Source organism: Phacochoerus africanus, chromosome 5, assembly GCF_016906955.1.
Source record: "Phacochoerus africanus isolate WHEZ1 chromosome 5, ROS_Pafr_v1, whole genome shotgun sequence".
NCBI lineage: Eukaryota > Metazoa > Chordata > Mammalia > Artiodactyla > Suidae > Phacochoerus > Phacochoerus africanus.
Window position 1 is genome coordinate 37,261,661 of NC_062548.1, and position 15,656 is coordinate 37,277,316.

Genomic DNA, 15,656 nt, shown 5'->3' on the forward strand with positions numbered 1-15,656 from the left:
GCCTCTCTGAGCATCCGACTCCTCGTCTGCAGAATGGCTCTCTGCCTGTTTCCAACCTCGCCTATTTTCTTTGGGGTCCTTTGTTCCAAGGCAGGTGTTGCGGGTTGGCTTGGATCCTCCCCAACGAGGTGTTTGCAAGTCCCAAACCCCAGTACCTCAAACTGCAACCTCATTCAGAAATAGAGTCTTTGCAGATGCAATTAGTTCAGATGAGGTCCTCCGAGCGGGCCCCTAGTACTATAGGACAGGTGTCCTTATGAGGGATGGCCAGGTGGACTTCCTGTTGTGGCCCAGTGGGTTAAGAACCTGACGTGGTCTCTGTGAGGAGGCAGGTTTGATCCCTGGCCTCGCTCAGGGGGTTAAGGACCTGCCTTCCCTCTGAGCGGCAGCATAGGTTGCAGAGGCAGCTTGGATCTGACGTGGCAGTGGTGTAGACTGCAGCTGCAGCTCGGATTTGACCCCTAGCCTGGGAACTTCCATATGCCTCAGGTCTGGCCATTAAATAAACAACAGACGGCCATGTGCTGACACAGGCAGAGGCTGGAGCGATGCGCGCAGAAGCCAGGGAGCATCAAGGGTACCGACTGCTGTCAGAGGGTAGGAGAAGGCTTGGGATAGATTTGACTTTGGAAGGAACCAACCCTGCAGACACTGGGATTTCAGGGTTTTAATTTGCCCAGTTGGCAGTGCCTTGTTACAGCAGCCCTGGAAAACCAATACACGGCACTGCTTCCTCTGGTCCCTGCTGCTCCAAGGGCGGTCCCTGGACCAGCGGCATCAGCATCACCTGGATGCTCACTGAAGTGCAGATTGTCGGGCTGCCCCCAGACTTCCTGGAGCAGAATCTGCATTTAACGGGAGGCCCAGCTGTTTCATCTGTGGTGAAGGACTGCGCTCGGCGATAGGAGGGGAGCAGAGGGACAAGCCCCCAGCGAAGAGGCACTGTCATTTCTGATAACAGCTGGTACTTTGGAACTGCCCCTGCCCAGCAGGCAGCATCCTAAGCCCTTTATATGATGGTAACCTTCCCAGCAGCTCTGGGCGGTGTTTCTGTGCTGTACTTCTGACAACACGAGTCACATGACTGTGATTGAATGACGCCCCCTGGTGTTGTGCAGCTCAGCAGCCTTGACTCTTATCCCATTTCTCAGATAGGAAACTGGGACGCACAGGTTAAATCTGCTTGCTCAAGGTCACACAGTGTTCAGTGGTGGAGCTGGCATTTGAATCTGATGATTTGTGTCTGAACTTGCACCTAGGACCCTCTGCTCACTCCGTCTTTCTCTCTACAAGAGAGCCGGTGAACCAGCCTCTCTCCTCCCCTCATCCCGTTTCTTCTGTCTGTCTGTCTATATGTATGTATTTTCTTTTTAGGGCTGCAGGTACAGCATATGAAAATTCCCAGGCTAGGGGTCGAATCAGAGCTGGAGCTGCCGGCCTACACCACAGGTCACAGCAACGCCGGATCATTAACCCACCGAGAGAGGCCAGGGATCGAACTGGCATCCTCATGGATACCAGTCGGGTTTTAAACCCGCTGAGCCACAGCAAGAACGCCTCTTCTCTTTTTTAAATTGTGGTAAAGTACACATAAGGACAAATCAACCATTTTAACCATTTTATTTATTTCCATTTTTTATTACTTTTTTTTTTTGGCCACCCTGAGGCATATGGAAGTTCTTGGACCAGGGCTCAGATCCAAGCCGCAGTTGCGGCTACGCTGGATCCTTAACTCACTGAGCCAGACTCAGGGGTCAAACCTACATCCCAGAGGTGCAGAGACACCCCCAATCCCATTGTCCCACAGCGGGAACTCCCATTTTACCCATTTTAATGTGAACGATTCCGTGGCATTTAGTATGTTCACAGTTTTGTGCAAGCATCATCTCTGTCTAGTTCCAGAATGTTTTTATCACCCTAAAAGGAAACCCGGGAGCTATTAAGCACTCCCTCCCCCCAGCCACTACTCTGCCTCTATGGATTTGCCTCTTCGGGACATTTCTCAAGAATGGAGTCCTATGACGTTACCTTTTATGTCTGGCGTCTTTTACTTAGTATGTTTCCAAGGTCCCTCCAGGCTGTCACGTGCATCAGTACTCCATTAATTTGTTTTCATGGTTTTTTTTTTTTTAAAGTTGTAGTTAAATACGCATAACAACACCAAAAACAAACAACCATTTATTTTATTTTATTTTATTTTATTTTATTTTTTATTTTATTTTATTTTATTTTATTTATTTTATTTTATTTTATTTTATTTTATTTATTTTATTTTATTTTATTTTATTTTATTTTAGTCTTTTTAGGGCTGCACCTGAAGCATATGGAGGTCCCCAGACTAGGGGTCTAATCGGAGCTGTAGCTGCCGGCCTACATTACAGCCACAGCAACGCCAGATTTGAGCCGCGTCTGCGACCTACACCACAGCTCACAGCAACGCCGGATCCTTGACCCGCTGAGCGAGGCCAGGGATCGAACCCGCAACTTCATGGTTCCTAGTTGGATTCGTTTCTGCTGCTCCATGATAGGAACTCCCCCCAAAAGAAACAACCGTTTAAACCATCTTCAGGTGGAGAGCTGAGTGGCCCTAAGGACACTGACACTGTTGTGTAACCGTCACCACCATCCATCCATCTCCAGAGCCTCTTCGTCTCCCCCCACCACCACTCAGGAGGCCTGTGTACACGAGGCAGGGACTCCCCACCCTCTCCTCCCTCCAGTCCCCGGAGCTTCTTTTCCACTTTCTGGTTCTGCTGTTTCTGGGCGGCATCGCACAGTCGCTGTGCTTTTCCATCTTGCTTCTTTTACGCCAGCCTGATGTTTTCCTGTCCGTCCACGTTGTAGCAGGTGTCAGAGCCTCATGCTTCTTGATGGCTAAGTGGCAGCCCATTGTATGGACGGGCCCCGTTTTGGGCTTGTTGATGGGCCTGTTTCCACCTTTCAGAGATGGTGCATGTCGCTGCTATGAACATACCTGTGCGAATTTTGGGTTGAAGGCCTGTTTTCAGCTCTCTTCCCATTTCTTCTTTTGGTAAATTTAATCTATTGTGTTTTATATTGGAGTATAGTTGATTTGCAGCGTTGTGTTAGTTTCAGGTGTACAGCATAGGAATTCATTTACACACACACACACACACATCCATTCTTTTTCAGCTTCTTTTCCCACGTAGATGATTACAGAATATTGGGTCGCGTTCCGTGTGCTGTACAGTAGATCCTTGTTGTTTACCTGTTTTGTGTAGTGTGTGTATCTGCTGATCTCAGATCCTAATTTATCCCTCCCCCCTCCTTTCCCCTTTGGTAACCAGAAGTGTGTTTTCAAAGTTTGTGAATCTATTTCTGTTTTTTATTATTTTTTAAAATTTATTTATTGTTTGCTTTTTAGGGCCACTCTTGTGGCATATGGAGGTTCCCAGTCTAGGCATCGAATTGGAGCTACAGCTGCTGGCCTACGCCAGAGCCACAGCAACGCCAGAGCTGAGCCGAGTCTTCGACCTTCACCACAGCTCATTGCAACACTGGATCCTTAACCCGCTGAGCAAGATTAGGGATCAAACCCACATCCTTATGGATGCTAGTCGGGTTTGTGACCTACTGAGCCACTACAAGAACACCTATTTCTGTTTCTTTATTTTTTGGTCTTTTTGTCTTTTTTAGGGCCGCACCTGCAGCATATGGAGGTTCCCAGGCTAGGGGGCAAATCGAAGCTGTAGCCACCGGCCTACACCACAGCCACAGCAACATGGGATCCGAGCCGTGTCTGCAACCTCTATACCACAGTTCATGGCAATGCTGGATCCTTAACCCACTGAGCGAGGCCAGGGATCGAACCTGCAACCTCATGGTTCCTAGTTGGATTCATTTCCACTGCACCACGATGGGAACTCCCTATTTCTGTTTCTTAAATAAGTTCTTTTGTATCCTTTTTTTTTAGATTCCACATATAAGCAATATCGTATATTTGTCCTTCTCTGTCTGCCCCACTTCACTTAGTATAATCTCTGGGTCCACCAATGTTGCTGCAAATGGCACTATTTCATTCTTTTTTATGGCTTAGTAATATTCCATTATATATATGTACCACATTTTCTTTATCCATTCCTTTATTGATGGACATTTAGGTTGCTTCCATGTCTTGGCTATTTATTGTAAATAGTGCTGCAGTGGACATTGGGGTGCATGTATCTTTTCAAATTATGGTTTGCTCTGGATAGATGTCCAGGAGTGGGATTGCTGGATCATATGGTAACTTTAGTTTTTTAAGGAACCTCCATTCTTTTGAAAACTCTGGAATCTGGTTCATGGTTCCAGCAGCGAGAGGGAGTGGGCTGTGGCTGTGGGTGGCAGGGGAGGAGTGGGCCTGGGTCCCCCAGGGAAGAGGTGAGGGTCCCCCTGCAGGGCCCAGCTGGGGCCAGGTGGCAAGGGGCCCGCTGACCTGTCGCTGGGGGTTCTCTTCACTGGCGTTTGGCTGCCGAGCCTACCACCTGATCAAGTTGGGATGTCCCTTTAAAAACAAATAAAGAACAGAAACTCGAGGGAAAACTGCGGCGACCAGAGGGATGTATGTCCTTTTATTCACTTCCACACGCAAACTTCTGTTGTGCTGATTGTCGAATGGCAGCTGTGAGGACCTGGTGGTCAGCCTCTGCTCGGACATCCCGGCCCAGAGGTTGGGGGGGGGGAGGGGGGCGGAGAGGAGGAGGAGCAGGTGCTGTCGTTTGAAGCCAGAAGCCAGAGTCTGAAGGATGCTGGGGCTGATGTTGCATCTGGCGCATTTTAGAGAACAAGCATTTCAGCCCCTACGGTTCAGCCACGGGGTGTCTGAAGGGCTCGTGGGGCCTCTGCTTTTTTTGGTATTTCCTTTTTTCCTACTTTGTCCCTGGAAGTGAGTTTACCTTGAGAAGGAAGCAGAGGAGGGCTCCTGGATCGTTAAAATGAAGAGTCGGGCTCAGGAGGTGTGGGGTAGGGCCACGGATCGTGCATTTCTAGCAAGTTTCAGGACATGTGGGGAGCAGATGGATGAGGAGCAGCCAAGGGGTGGGCAGACGTGGTTTTAGCTGTCTGCCCCCGCACTGCAGGGACCTCTTGCTCCCACATTGTCCTCGTGGCAGGTTGCTGTTAGCAGAAGAGCCACCTGACTCGGAGTGGGCGTCGGGGCTGAGAAAATAAATAGCAGCATCCTACTCATTTTCACTGGTGGGGAAAAACGCCTAACAGAAGACATCCATAAAGATCATCACTGGCCAAGGCTTTGTTTTCTTCCCGTTCTCAAAAATCTTGACCCCGAATGAGTCAAACAATAAGTAGAGTGCTATTTGCCACCACCACATGAGGCCCCCTCTGGTCCGGCATCGAAGGTATTTTTTCTCTCGGAAACCTTGGGTATCTGAGCTTAAATGTTATTCTCGCATATTCTGTAGATGAGTATACCGAGCCTCTGAGCAGTTCAGTGCCCTGTCTAGGGCCGTGTCTAAGCAGCAAGGATGGAGCACGAATATGCATCCAGGCTCTCCAGCTTTCATGGTCCCCCCACCCCCAGCTAGGTGGGGGTGGGGGAGAAAATTTTTATTCCGCAGAGAGGGGTGGCCCTTTTTTCTTTTTGCAGAGGGACCGGTAAGCCCAGAAGAAAGGACCTGCTTTCTAGAATTTTCCTTATGCATCCAACCGTAATGGCCAGTTACTCAATTGGGGATTTTTAGGTCTGAATTTTTTTTTTTTTTTTTTGACCAGGGTATCAACCCATGGGCTTGTTTTCTTCTGCAAGGTGCAAGGCTGCCTCTGAGGAGTTCCTTATTTTTCTACTTTTTTAATTCAAATGTCTATAAAAGTATAGAGCACAGCGACCCTGGTATTGTCACAGGCCAGCTTCAGTCACAGTCAGCTGGTGGCCAGCCTGTTTCTTCTTTGCCCCCAGCTCCTCCCTGCCCCTGGATTATTTTGAAATGCATTCTAGACATCATCTCAGATGCTGTTTTTGTAGCCATGCAAACCCACAAGAAAAGCTCTCAGACCTTCTCTAAAGGTACTGTTAGGTCACTGCTGAACCGAAGATTCATTCCACCTTTCCCCCCAAATCCAACCTGCTTGAGAACGTTGTGCGAGAGGGGATGTGTGTGCCTGTGGGTGCTGCCACCGATTTTATGGTCTAGATGGGGCATCACCCCCAAACTGTATCCATTTTTTGAGAGTGGTTTTCGGTTTACAGAAAAGTTGAGCAGAAAGTGCAGAGGTCCCACCCGAAAGCTCCCGCTATTAGGAACATCTTGCATTTGTGTCATACGGGTGTGGTGATAGATGAGTACATTATTATTAACTAAAGTCCATGGTTTCCATCAGAGTTCCTTCCTTCTTGGTGTCATCCCCGTTTTTGGTTTTTTGTTTTTTCATCTTTTGTCCTTTTAGGGCCACACCTGTGGCATCTGGAGGTTCCCAGGCTAGGGGTCGAATTGGAGCTGTAGCCATGGGCCTACGCCACAGCCACAACAACGCCAGATCCGAGCCGCGTCTGTGACCGACACCACAGCTCATGGCAACGCCGGATCCTTAACCCACCGAGCAAGGCCAGGGATTGAACCCACAACCTCATGGTTCCTAGTCGGATTCGTTTCTGCTGTGCCATGACGGGAACTCCTGTTTTTGTTTTTGTTTTGTTTTTTAGCTGTGCCTGAGCCATGTGGAAGTTTCTGGGACAAGGACTGGACCTGAGCCACAGCAGTGATGATGCCGGATCCTTAACCTGCTGTGGCACCAGGGAACTCCAGTGTTCTGTGGGCTTTGACCAATGTATAATGAGAGGAATCCACCATCAGAGTGTCAGACTCATTTCACTGCCCTGAAAATCCTCTCTGTTCCTGCTACTCACCCGCCTTCTCCCCTGACCCCTGGCAACCCTTGATCTTTTTACTGTCTCTATAGATGAGTCGTTTCTAGAATGTTACAGAGGTTTTTTTGCTTTTTTTTTTTTGTAAATCAACCAGAATGTCATAGAGTTAGAATCAGGCAGTATGTAGTCTTTTCAGACTGGCTTCTTTCACTTTGTAATGTTCATGAAGGTTCCTCCACGTGGTTTCATGGCTTGGCACCTCCTTTGTCTTTTGTGTTGAGTGGGGATCCGTTGAGTGGATGTGTTAGGAGTTATCCATTCACCTAGTGAAGCACATCTGTCTTAGTTGCTTCCAGCTCGGGGCACTTATGACTGAAGGTGCTGTAAACTTCTGTGTGCTGGTTTTTGTGCGGATTTAAGCTTTCCACTCGTTTGGGTAAATGCCGAGGGTGCGGTGGCTGGCTTGTAGCTCATGGAGAAATTTTAGGGTGCCTTGCAAAGATTTTTCTTTGGTCAGTGGCTTCACTCAGAAGTGTGGTCGAGGTGTAGTGTACATACAGTGAGGTGCATTAATTCTAAATGTACAGTTGGATGAATTTTTTTTTCTTTTCTTTTTTGGCTGCCCCGCGGCAAACGGAGTTCCTGGGCCAGGGATCAGATCCAAGCTATACTTGTGACTTAACACCGCAGCTGTGGCAGCACTGGATCCTTAATCCACTGTGCCGGGCTGGAGATTGAACCTGCCTCCTGGCACAGCAGAGATGCTGATCCTATGGCACCACAGTTGGAAACTCCTTGGAATTTAACAAACATGTACACGCGAGATCAGAGCATCTCCAGACCCAGAAGGCCCCCTTGTGAGCCTCCCCAGTCGCTGTCCCCTGCCCCCCATCCCCAGAGAGAACACTGCTCTGACTTCTAGCGCAGTCCTTGTCTCTGCTGGGCAGGCAGCTCCCGTCCTGCAGTTTTGGAAAGGCAATTTTAGGGGGGAGGCCGTTAGTGGCAGTTCGATTCATTTTGGTTTGTTCTGAATGGAGCCTGTTGGTCCCCAAGTTCTGCCTGCCGGCCCAGAGCAGGGGTTGGCACAAGCTCTGGGTAACTGTTTTTGGCTTTGCCAGGGATTGAGTGAGCATGGCCGCGTTCTAATAAAAGGAGATTTGCAGAAACGGAGAGTGGGCCGGAGTTTGTGACTCGAGAATAGCGCAGGGCTTTTCCTTTGTAAAGTTCATGTCCCGTCTCCACTCCAAACCCACACCCGTGTGCCCTGGGACCCGGGCGGCCTTGTGTGTGTTTTCAGGCCACCTCAGGTAGCCTTCCAGCACATTCCACGAGCACCTGCTGGGTTCCCCTGGTCCGGGGCACGTGTCCAGGGCCCAGAACTGTCAGAATGGATTCCAACTTAAACAGCCCAGACAGCCCCTCCCCACCTTGAATGAGGTAATCCCATTAGCCCTTTCACCGCCTGTCATGCTTTCCTCCTGCGAGAACCCCCCGGGCGGGGTGGTGGGAGCGCGGTGGATGCCGACCAGAAAATACTCCCATTAAGGTGGACGCTGGGGAAGGGGCTGGGGGAACGTGGACGAGATCAGGAGCCTCGGGGGATCCCTGCACAGATGAAAAGTCAGCCCCTGGGGAGAGAGAGAAAGTTGTGGTCAGAGGGGAAATTTTACAGTTTGGCTCCTTAGAGGTGGAACAGTTTCGAGTGACTGTGAGGCTGACAGCTGTTTGCGGTGATGGAGCCTGGTGTGTGTTTCAGGCACTCCTCACGTGCCACCTTCGCTTGATCTTTTTAATCGGATGTCCTGGGCAGTGGCTCCCGCGGGCCGTTCCCATTGTGCAGCAGCAGAGACCGAGGTGACAGGAGATGAGTTTAGGGACGGCCAGGGAGCTACTCGGAGGCTGGAGCCGGGATCTGGACCCTGGCAGTTGGGCACCTCTGTGCTGTCTGCCTCTCAAGGGGCGACCAGGTGGGTGCCTGGCAGTGGGAGTTGGAAGCCCGTGGCATTGAGACTGGGTGCGTGGGTGGGCCCCACGGCCGCAGAGGTGGCTGGAAAGAAGGCTGGGGGGATAGAGGACCCTGTGTTAGGGGAGGGTGGACAGGCTCAAGTCATCGCCTTCAGAACTCTCCCAGCCAGGAAGCTCATCTGAGACCACGGTCATGTGGGCGGGGGGCATAGGCGGGGCACACTGCAGAGGTGGACCACGTGACAGTTTGGAGGGTCATTGAGAGAGCATAAAACAGCAATAAAGCAGCGTTCGAAAGGACAATAGGCATCCTTTTCTACTTGCTTTGGGCTTGGTCTGGATAATTACAACAACAATAATAATAATTATCTTCCATTCAAGTTAAGGAAACAGTTGCCCAGGACCCAACTAAATATGGAGAACTTTCCAACAACGGGAATTTCTTCTGCATTTTTATTTTAGGAAACCACAGGCCAAAAAAAGAAAAACAGCGGGTGGGCAGGGGATTTATTTGAATGCATGACTTCCAGGTTTCACCCTGGACCAGTGCGCAAGAGGTCAGCGGGTCTCTGGTCCACCTGTTAAGTCTGTGTTTTTCTACAGAAAGGACAGATGTCCCCACTAAGCCCAGAGGGTCAGGATTACAAGGGTCGACCCAGCTGTTAACACTGGGTGCTCTTGGGGACATAAAATGACCAAAACCATGGTCTTTGCCCTCAAGGGGTGTTCAGTTATCGGAAGCGGATTCATGTATCTTCAGGGCAAAGGGGGCAAACTTGTATTCCGATGGTTAGTTGAAAGAGCCTCAATGAAAAAAAAAAAATTTTTTTTGGCTGCGCACACAGCGTGTGGGAGTTCTTGGATGGATTGAACCTGAGCCACAGCTGTAACCAGAGCCACAGCAGTGACAATGCTGGGTCCTTTACTCACTGAGCCACCAGGGAACTCCCTCAATTAGATTGAAGGCAAAAAGGGTCTGAGAGACTCCCAAGAGTCTTGACCTTCTGGAACATTCCCCGGTTTGGAAGTGCTCTGTGATCATGTCTAATTCTTAAATGCCAGGTACGGTCGCCAGGAGAGCTCAGCATGGGGGAGAAGGTTCTGGGGGAACAGCTGGGTTTGGAAACAGCCCCTTCTTCTTCCTTTGGCACATGTGTGTCAACACAGATGTCACTGCCCATCCGGCCTCTGCATCCTGCATCGTAGCAGATGTTCCCTTGGGAGTCAGAAGCCCACGGTTCTAGGGGACCCTCCAGTGGGCTGACCCCGACCACCTTCCTTCTGGATAGACCACGCAGGCTCGTCCCCCGCAGGCCTGCCGCCACCGCTGCTTCCCCCCCACCCGCCACATGGCAAGCTGGCGCACAGGCCAGTGTGAAACGCAGCCTGCGGTATCTTGTCAACATAGTTAGTGACCGTCACTTCAAAGTACCGTGTCCTGGGGCAGGTCTGGGTTTCTGGCTTCCCCTGAGGGTATCGACTCTGGCCGTACCAGCTGAGGTTGGCTGAGCCGAGTTGCCCGCCCTCCCTCCCCAGCACTGGGGTGATGACCCATCGCCACCTGTCATGGGGCGTCCATGGTTCCTTTCTGGCTCCATCACCGGACACCCCCAGGAGCAGCTGCAAATTGGCCTTGATGTGAATGCATCATGCAGCATCCCTCCCTCTGGGGACACGCGGGCCCTGCCAGCATGACACCTCTATACCCATGGGCTGTTACAGGTGGAATAACCCAACCTTTTCCTTTGGGGAACTGGTCATTGTCGCCTCTGGTTTGGGAAGATGGTGGTCACCACGACGGTTCACCTCAGAGGCAACCCAGTTTCGCCAAGGGCACGTGGTATTTGGAGTCGAGTTAGGGGAAAGTCCTGGATTCTTCGAGAGGGGGACGAGGACTCTTTCGAGCCTTCTAGGTTAGGGACGTTTCCTCAGAGCTGCAGCCTGACCGTGTTGGGTTTCAGTGCATGGGGAGAGAGGGGAACCACAGACCGAGTTCGGCCGCTGCCCTTTGGGTCCCGGAGTGAGGGGGCTTCTGGGTTCTTTCCAAGGCACCCGCTGGCCACGTTTTTCCACCTGTTTTTCCGAGTGAGTGCCATCGTCACCTACGTGGGCTGTGACTGGTTCAGCAGGAGCTTTGCGGGCTGCTTTGTCACCGTGCTTCTCCTCCTGACCTTGGACTTCTGGTCTGTGAAGGTAAGGTCCCCTCGCCTAGGATGCCCTGGCTCCCGAAACATGTGGGCTGCGTTTCCAGGCAGATGACTGATGTGGGCCGAGGTTTAAACCGCTGATCTATGCTTAGGAATACGAAGCTTTGCAGAGCTACAGGCATCGACACGGTGTAGTATTGATACAGAAACAGACACACGGATCAATGGAACAGAGAGCCCAGAAATAAACCGAGACACCTGCGGTCAATGAATCATTGACAAAGGAGTTAAGACTACAATGGGAAAAAGAGAGGCTCTCAGCAAATGCTGGGAAAGGCCATTTGCAGCAACATGGATGCAACTAGAGACTCTCATCCTAAGTGAAGTCAGTCAGAGAGAGAAGGGCAAATACACGATATCACTTTCTTCTGGAATCTAAAATATGACACAAATTTACCAATCTACAAAACAGAAACAGACTCACAGACATAGAGAACAGACCTGTGATTGCCAGGGGGATGGGGGCGGGAGTGGGATGGACAGGGAGCTTGGGGTTTGTAGATGCAAACTATTGCCTTTAGAATGGATGAGCAGTGAGGTCCTGCTGTGCAGCACAGGGAACTCTATCCTCTCTCTTGAGAGAGAACATGATGGAAGTTAATATAAGAAAAAGAATATATATGCGTATGACTGGGTCACTGTGCTGTACAGCAGAAATCGGCACCACATTGTAAATCAACTATAATTAGTAAAAAAGAAAGATAAATGGGGTAATAGTCCCATTATAATAAAATCGTTTAAAAAAAAATACTGAGCTGATGTCTCATAAAAATAGAGAAAAAAATACATCGTTGAGTTGAATAAGTGACTTCTGGGTGTCCACTGTCATGCTTGAATCATGTACCGTATAAGGGTGACAACCCCATAGGGCTTAGGATTTTCTGTAAAATTTACATATGATGTGTGCCTGTGTGTATATAACATATTTAGAATTTCTATATGGTGTATATATGTTGACATACACATACACACGAATACATTAAGGGAGTCTGTCCTTTCTGAGGTAAGTTTAACCAAAAATTAGAAGCCTTCTGATTTCGAGAAAGCACCTCAGCTCAGTTGCCCGCTCCCCCTGCAAGTTCAGCCTGAATTGGTGACTTGTATTTTATTCATCGGTGAAAAGACGAGGCCTCTTTCTTGGCCCGCGGCTGCTGAGAGGCGTCTGGTCCCTCTTCCTCAGAATGTGACGGGTCGACTCATGGTGGGCCTTCGCTGGTGGAACCAGATCGATGAAGACGGGAAAAGCCACTGGATTTTTGAAGCCAGGAAGGTATTCCGCCGACAGGTGTCAAGCTGGAGGTGGGAGAAGAGCCGGGGGAAGCTTCTGTGGGTTTCCTTTGAGCTTTGTGTGGTCTGACCCCACCGTGCCCACAAAGCCCACTGCCGCTGGCACCCCACTCCAAGTCACATGTGGCACAAGTGCGCGTGACATGACGGAAAATCGGAGCGCGCTCGGTGGCGGCCATTTCCGCAGGTTGTGAAACCTGGTCACTTTCCTGCGACAGGTCTCTCCGCATCACGTGGTGGCCACGGAGGCGGAAGCGAGGGTCTTCTGGCTCGGCCTCATCATCTGCCCGATGATTTGGATCGTGTTCTTTTTCAGCTCCCTGTTTTCCTTGAAGCTCAAGTGGCTGGTAAGGCGACCTTCCTCTGGCATTTGTACAGACCCGCTGCTTGCGGGAGAGGGTTTTGGATAGTGGTTGACTGACGACTGATGGAAACGGCCTTACTCAGGTGGAATTCCCACACCAGGCAGTGCACCCAGGCGTGGGTGCAATTCAGTGGCTTCTAATCTGTTCGCAGGGTTGTGCACCTATCACCGTTTTAGGGTATTTTCATCCCCCCCAAAGGAAACCCTGAGCCCTTTGAGCCGTCACCCCCAGCCACCTGCTGATGTCTCTGTTTCTGTATATTTGGCTATTCTGGACATTTTCTATAAAGAATCATGCAGTATGTGGGCTTGTGGGACTGAATTCTTCATGTTCTCAGGGTTCGGCCATGTTGTAGCCATGGCAGTACTGCTTGCCTTTTTGTCTTTTTGCCTTTTCTAGGGCCACTTCCCATGGCATATGGAGGTTCCCAGGCTAGGGGTCAAATTGGAGCCTTTGCCACCGGCCTACGCCAGAGCCACAGCAACGCGGGATCCGAGCCGCGTCTGCAACCTACACCACAGCTCACGGCAACGCCGGATCGTTAACCCACTGAGCAAGGGCAGGGACCGAACCCGCAACCTCATGGTTCCTAGTCGGATTCATTAACCACTGCACCACGATGGGAACTCCTTCTTTCCTTTTTAATGGCTGAGTAATAATCCATTGTGCGGATAGGCCACGTTTTGTTCATCCATTTATCCATGGATGGGACAATCCCATGGTTGTTTCCAGCTTTTGGCTCTGAATAATGCCACCGAGAGAGGGGTCTTTAGAAAAATTGGATGACTTCCTGCCGTGGATTGGGAACCCTCTTTCAGTGGGAACAAGCTAGTCTTAGGGATCTGGAGTTTTCTTTCCAAGCTACCACGTTTCACTGCCACAATCTGGTTCATTCAATGAGGAAATGAAATATCCACAGGCAGTAGAATTAAACGCGTGGGCTCTGGAGTCGGGATCCAGGCTCAGCCTCACGGCAGCTCTGGGACCTCAGGCAACTTGGGCTTTCTCCGGCTTCCATGTCCTCCCGGTAAAACTGGACTGTTAGGGCACCAGCCTCTCAGGTTCCTGTTGATGAGGGGTGTCCATGCGTATTTGTAAGCGCTCCGTCAAGGTTGGCTGTCGCCCCCAGGCATGGGCCCGACACGCCGACTTGGTGTGGGGGGAGCACTTCAGGACGTGCTTTAGAAAAACCGCCTTTGCTTTGCGTGCAGGCCCTCGTGATAGCCGGGATCTCTCTCCAGGCTGCCAACCTGTACGGCTACATCCTGTGTAAGATGGGAGGCGAGAGTGACATCAGCAAAATCACAGCCAGTTTTCTGTCCCAGACGGTGTTCCAGACGGTGAGTGACCGAAGGTGGACTCCGGGTCTCCAGGTGGCCTGCGGGGAGCTGCCGTTGTTGATGTCTCCCCTGTCAGCCAGGCTGCTGTCGTTAGGGGGTGTGGGGTGTGTGTCTGTGTCTAAAATACATACAACAAAAAACTGTATCATCCTAACCATTTTTAAGTGTGTAATTCAGTATAGCCACTTTTTCGTGTTACCAGAACTGTTTCGTCTTCCCAAACCGAGACTCTGTACCTGAGCGCCCCATGCTCTACCTGCTCCAAGCTCCTGGCACCCACCCTCTACTTTCTGTGCCCATGAATCGGACCATTCAAGGGACCTCCCACAAGTGGAATTGTACAGTACTTAGCCTTTTGTGACTGCTGTTGTTTTTAAGTGATTTTTTTTTTTAGCTAGAATGTTAAGATCCATAAAAAAAAAATTTAAAACCCAGCTGTAGTTCTAGAAGTGAGAAATAGATCTTTTATTTTTTATTTCTTTTTGGCCGCACCCATGGCATGTGCAAGTTCCTGGGCCAGGGATTGATGGGCAGCCCAAGCCATAGCTGTGGCAGTGCTGGATTCTTAACCCCCTGCACCACAGGGGACCTTCTGAGAAACTGATCTTTTCAGTTTGACCAAACGCATCCAGAAATGGCTCGAATCATCTTAAATATGAACAGAGCAGCTTTATGCCAAGACCCTGAGCGACCAGCCCTACAGGCTCTCAGTTGACTGTGGGTCTGCTCTGGGCTTGAACGGGTAGCGTCAAGCCATGCTCGTGTGAGACAGAAAGCCGGGCTCCCTCTTTCCCTCGCAGGCCTGTCCAAGCAACTTTCAGAAGCCTGGACTCGAGGGGCTGGAGATTCACAAGCATTAGGTAAGCTGGGGGCTCGGGGAAGCAAGGCCTCCCTGGGCTCAGCCGCCTGTGGTCTGGGCAGGCTTGCCCACGGCCTCTCCGGGCGATGGTGTGGCCTCGTGGCCTTTCAGAGGGGACCGACCCACCAGGCCTGGAACAGGTGCAGATGCCACCCTGTGCAGGGGTGGGGTGGGGGGCGATGGGAATGGGAGGGGGCTGGCCAGAGGAAGATGGGAAATGGGATTTACTCTTCCCTCAGCTGCTCAGGGTCCTGTGTCTTTCAGACAGAGTGAGCACCTCAGGGCGATCAGCATCATCCTAGAGTTTGCATCTTCTTTTTTACGTAATTTTTTTTTTTTTCTTTTTAGGGCTGCACCCTTGGCATATGGAGGTTCCCAGGCTAGGGGTCTAATTGGAGCTGTAGCCGCCAGCCTATGCCACAGCCACAGCAACGCCAGATCCCAGCCGCATCTGCGACCTACACCCCCAGATCCTTAACCCGCTGAGCAAGGCCAGGGATCGAACCCATGTCCTGATGGATGCTAGTCGGGTTCATTAACCACTAAGCCACAGCGGGAACTCCTTTTCATGTAATTTTTAAAACGGTGTAAATTGTCTTGTTTGATGCTGGAAACTAGTGGGTATAGGGGACATGGATTCCCATACAGGGTGTTGACCCCAGGTGTGATGCTGTGGGTGACGAGGGCTTTTCTGAGGGTGACTATGCCCGGCCGCACTTCATGCACTGGCCTCGGGGGGTGGGGGGGCTCTGTTGTCACTTTAATGCCTCCTCTCTGTGAGCACGGGCTCCCTGACAGCGTGACTGTGTG

The 15,656-nt window shown here is 50.7% G+C and overlaps 1 protein-coding gene across 5 annotated transcripts in view; it reads left to right on the forward strand.

The window, feature by feature from the left end:
• Nucleotides 1–15,656, forward strand: part of TVP23A (trans-golgi network vesicle protein 23 homolog A) — a 37,697-nt gene that overhangs the window by 21,769 nt on the left and 272 nt on the right. The window contains exons 1-6 of one of the 5 annotated variants that reach the window (XM_047780515.1): nucleotides 7,568–8,790; nucleotides 10,837–10,981; nucleotides 12,119–12,265; nucleotides 12,501–12,629; nucleotides 13,859–13,987; nucleotides 14,788–14,847. In XM_047780515.1, coding sequence (XP_047636471.1) covers nucleotides 8,621–8,790; nucleotides 10,837–10,981; nucleotides 12,119–12,265; nucleotides 12,501–12,629; nucleotides 13,859–13,987; nucleotides 14,788–14,847 — 780 coding nt within the window. In that variant the 5' untranslated portion in view covers nucleotides 7,568–8,620. Of the gene's footprint in view, nucleotides 1–7,567; nucleotides 8,791–9,692; nucleotides 10,982–12,118; nucleotides 12,266–12,500; nucleotides 12,630–13,858; nucleotides 13,988–14,787; nucleotides 14,848–15,656 lie in introns of those variants that run through there. The other 4 variants (XM_047780516.1, XM_047780517.1, XM_047780513.1 and 1 more) reach the window with 4 other exon arrangements.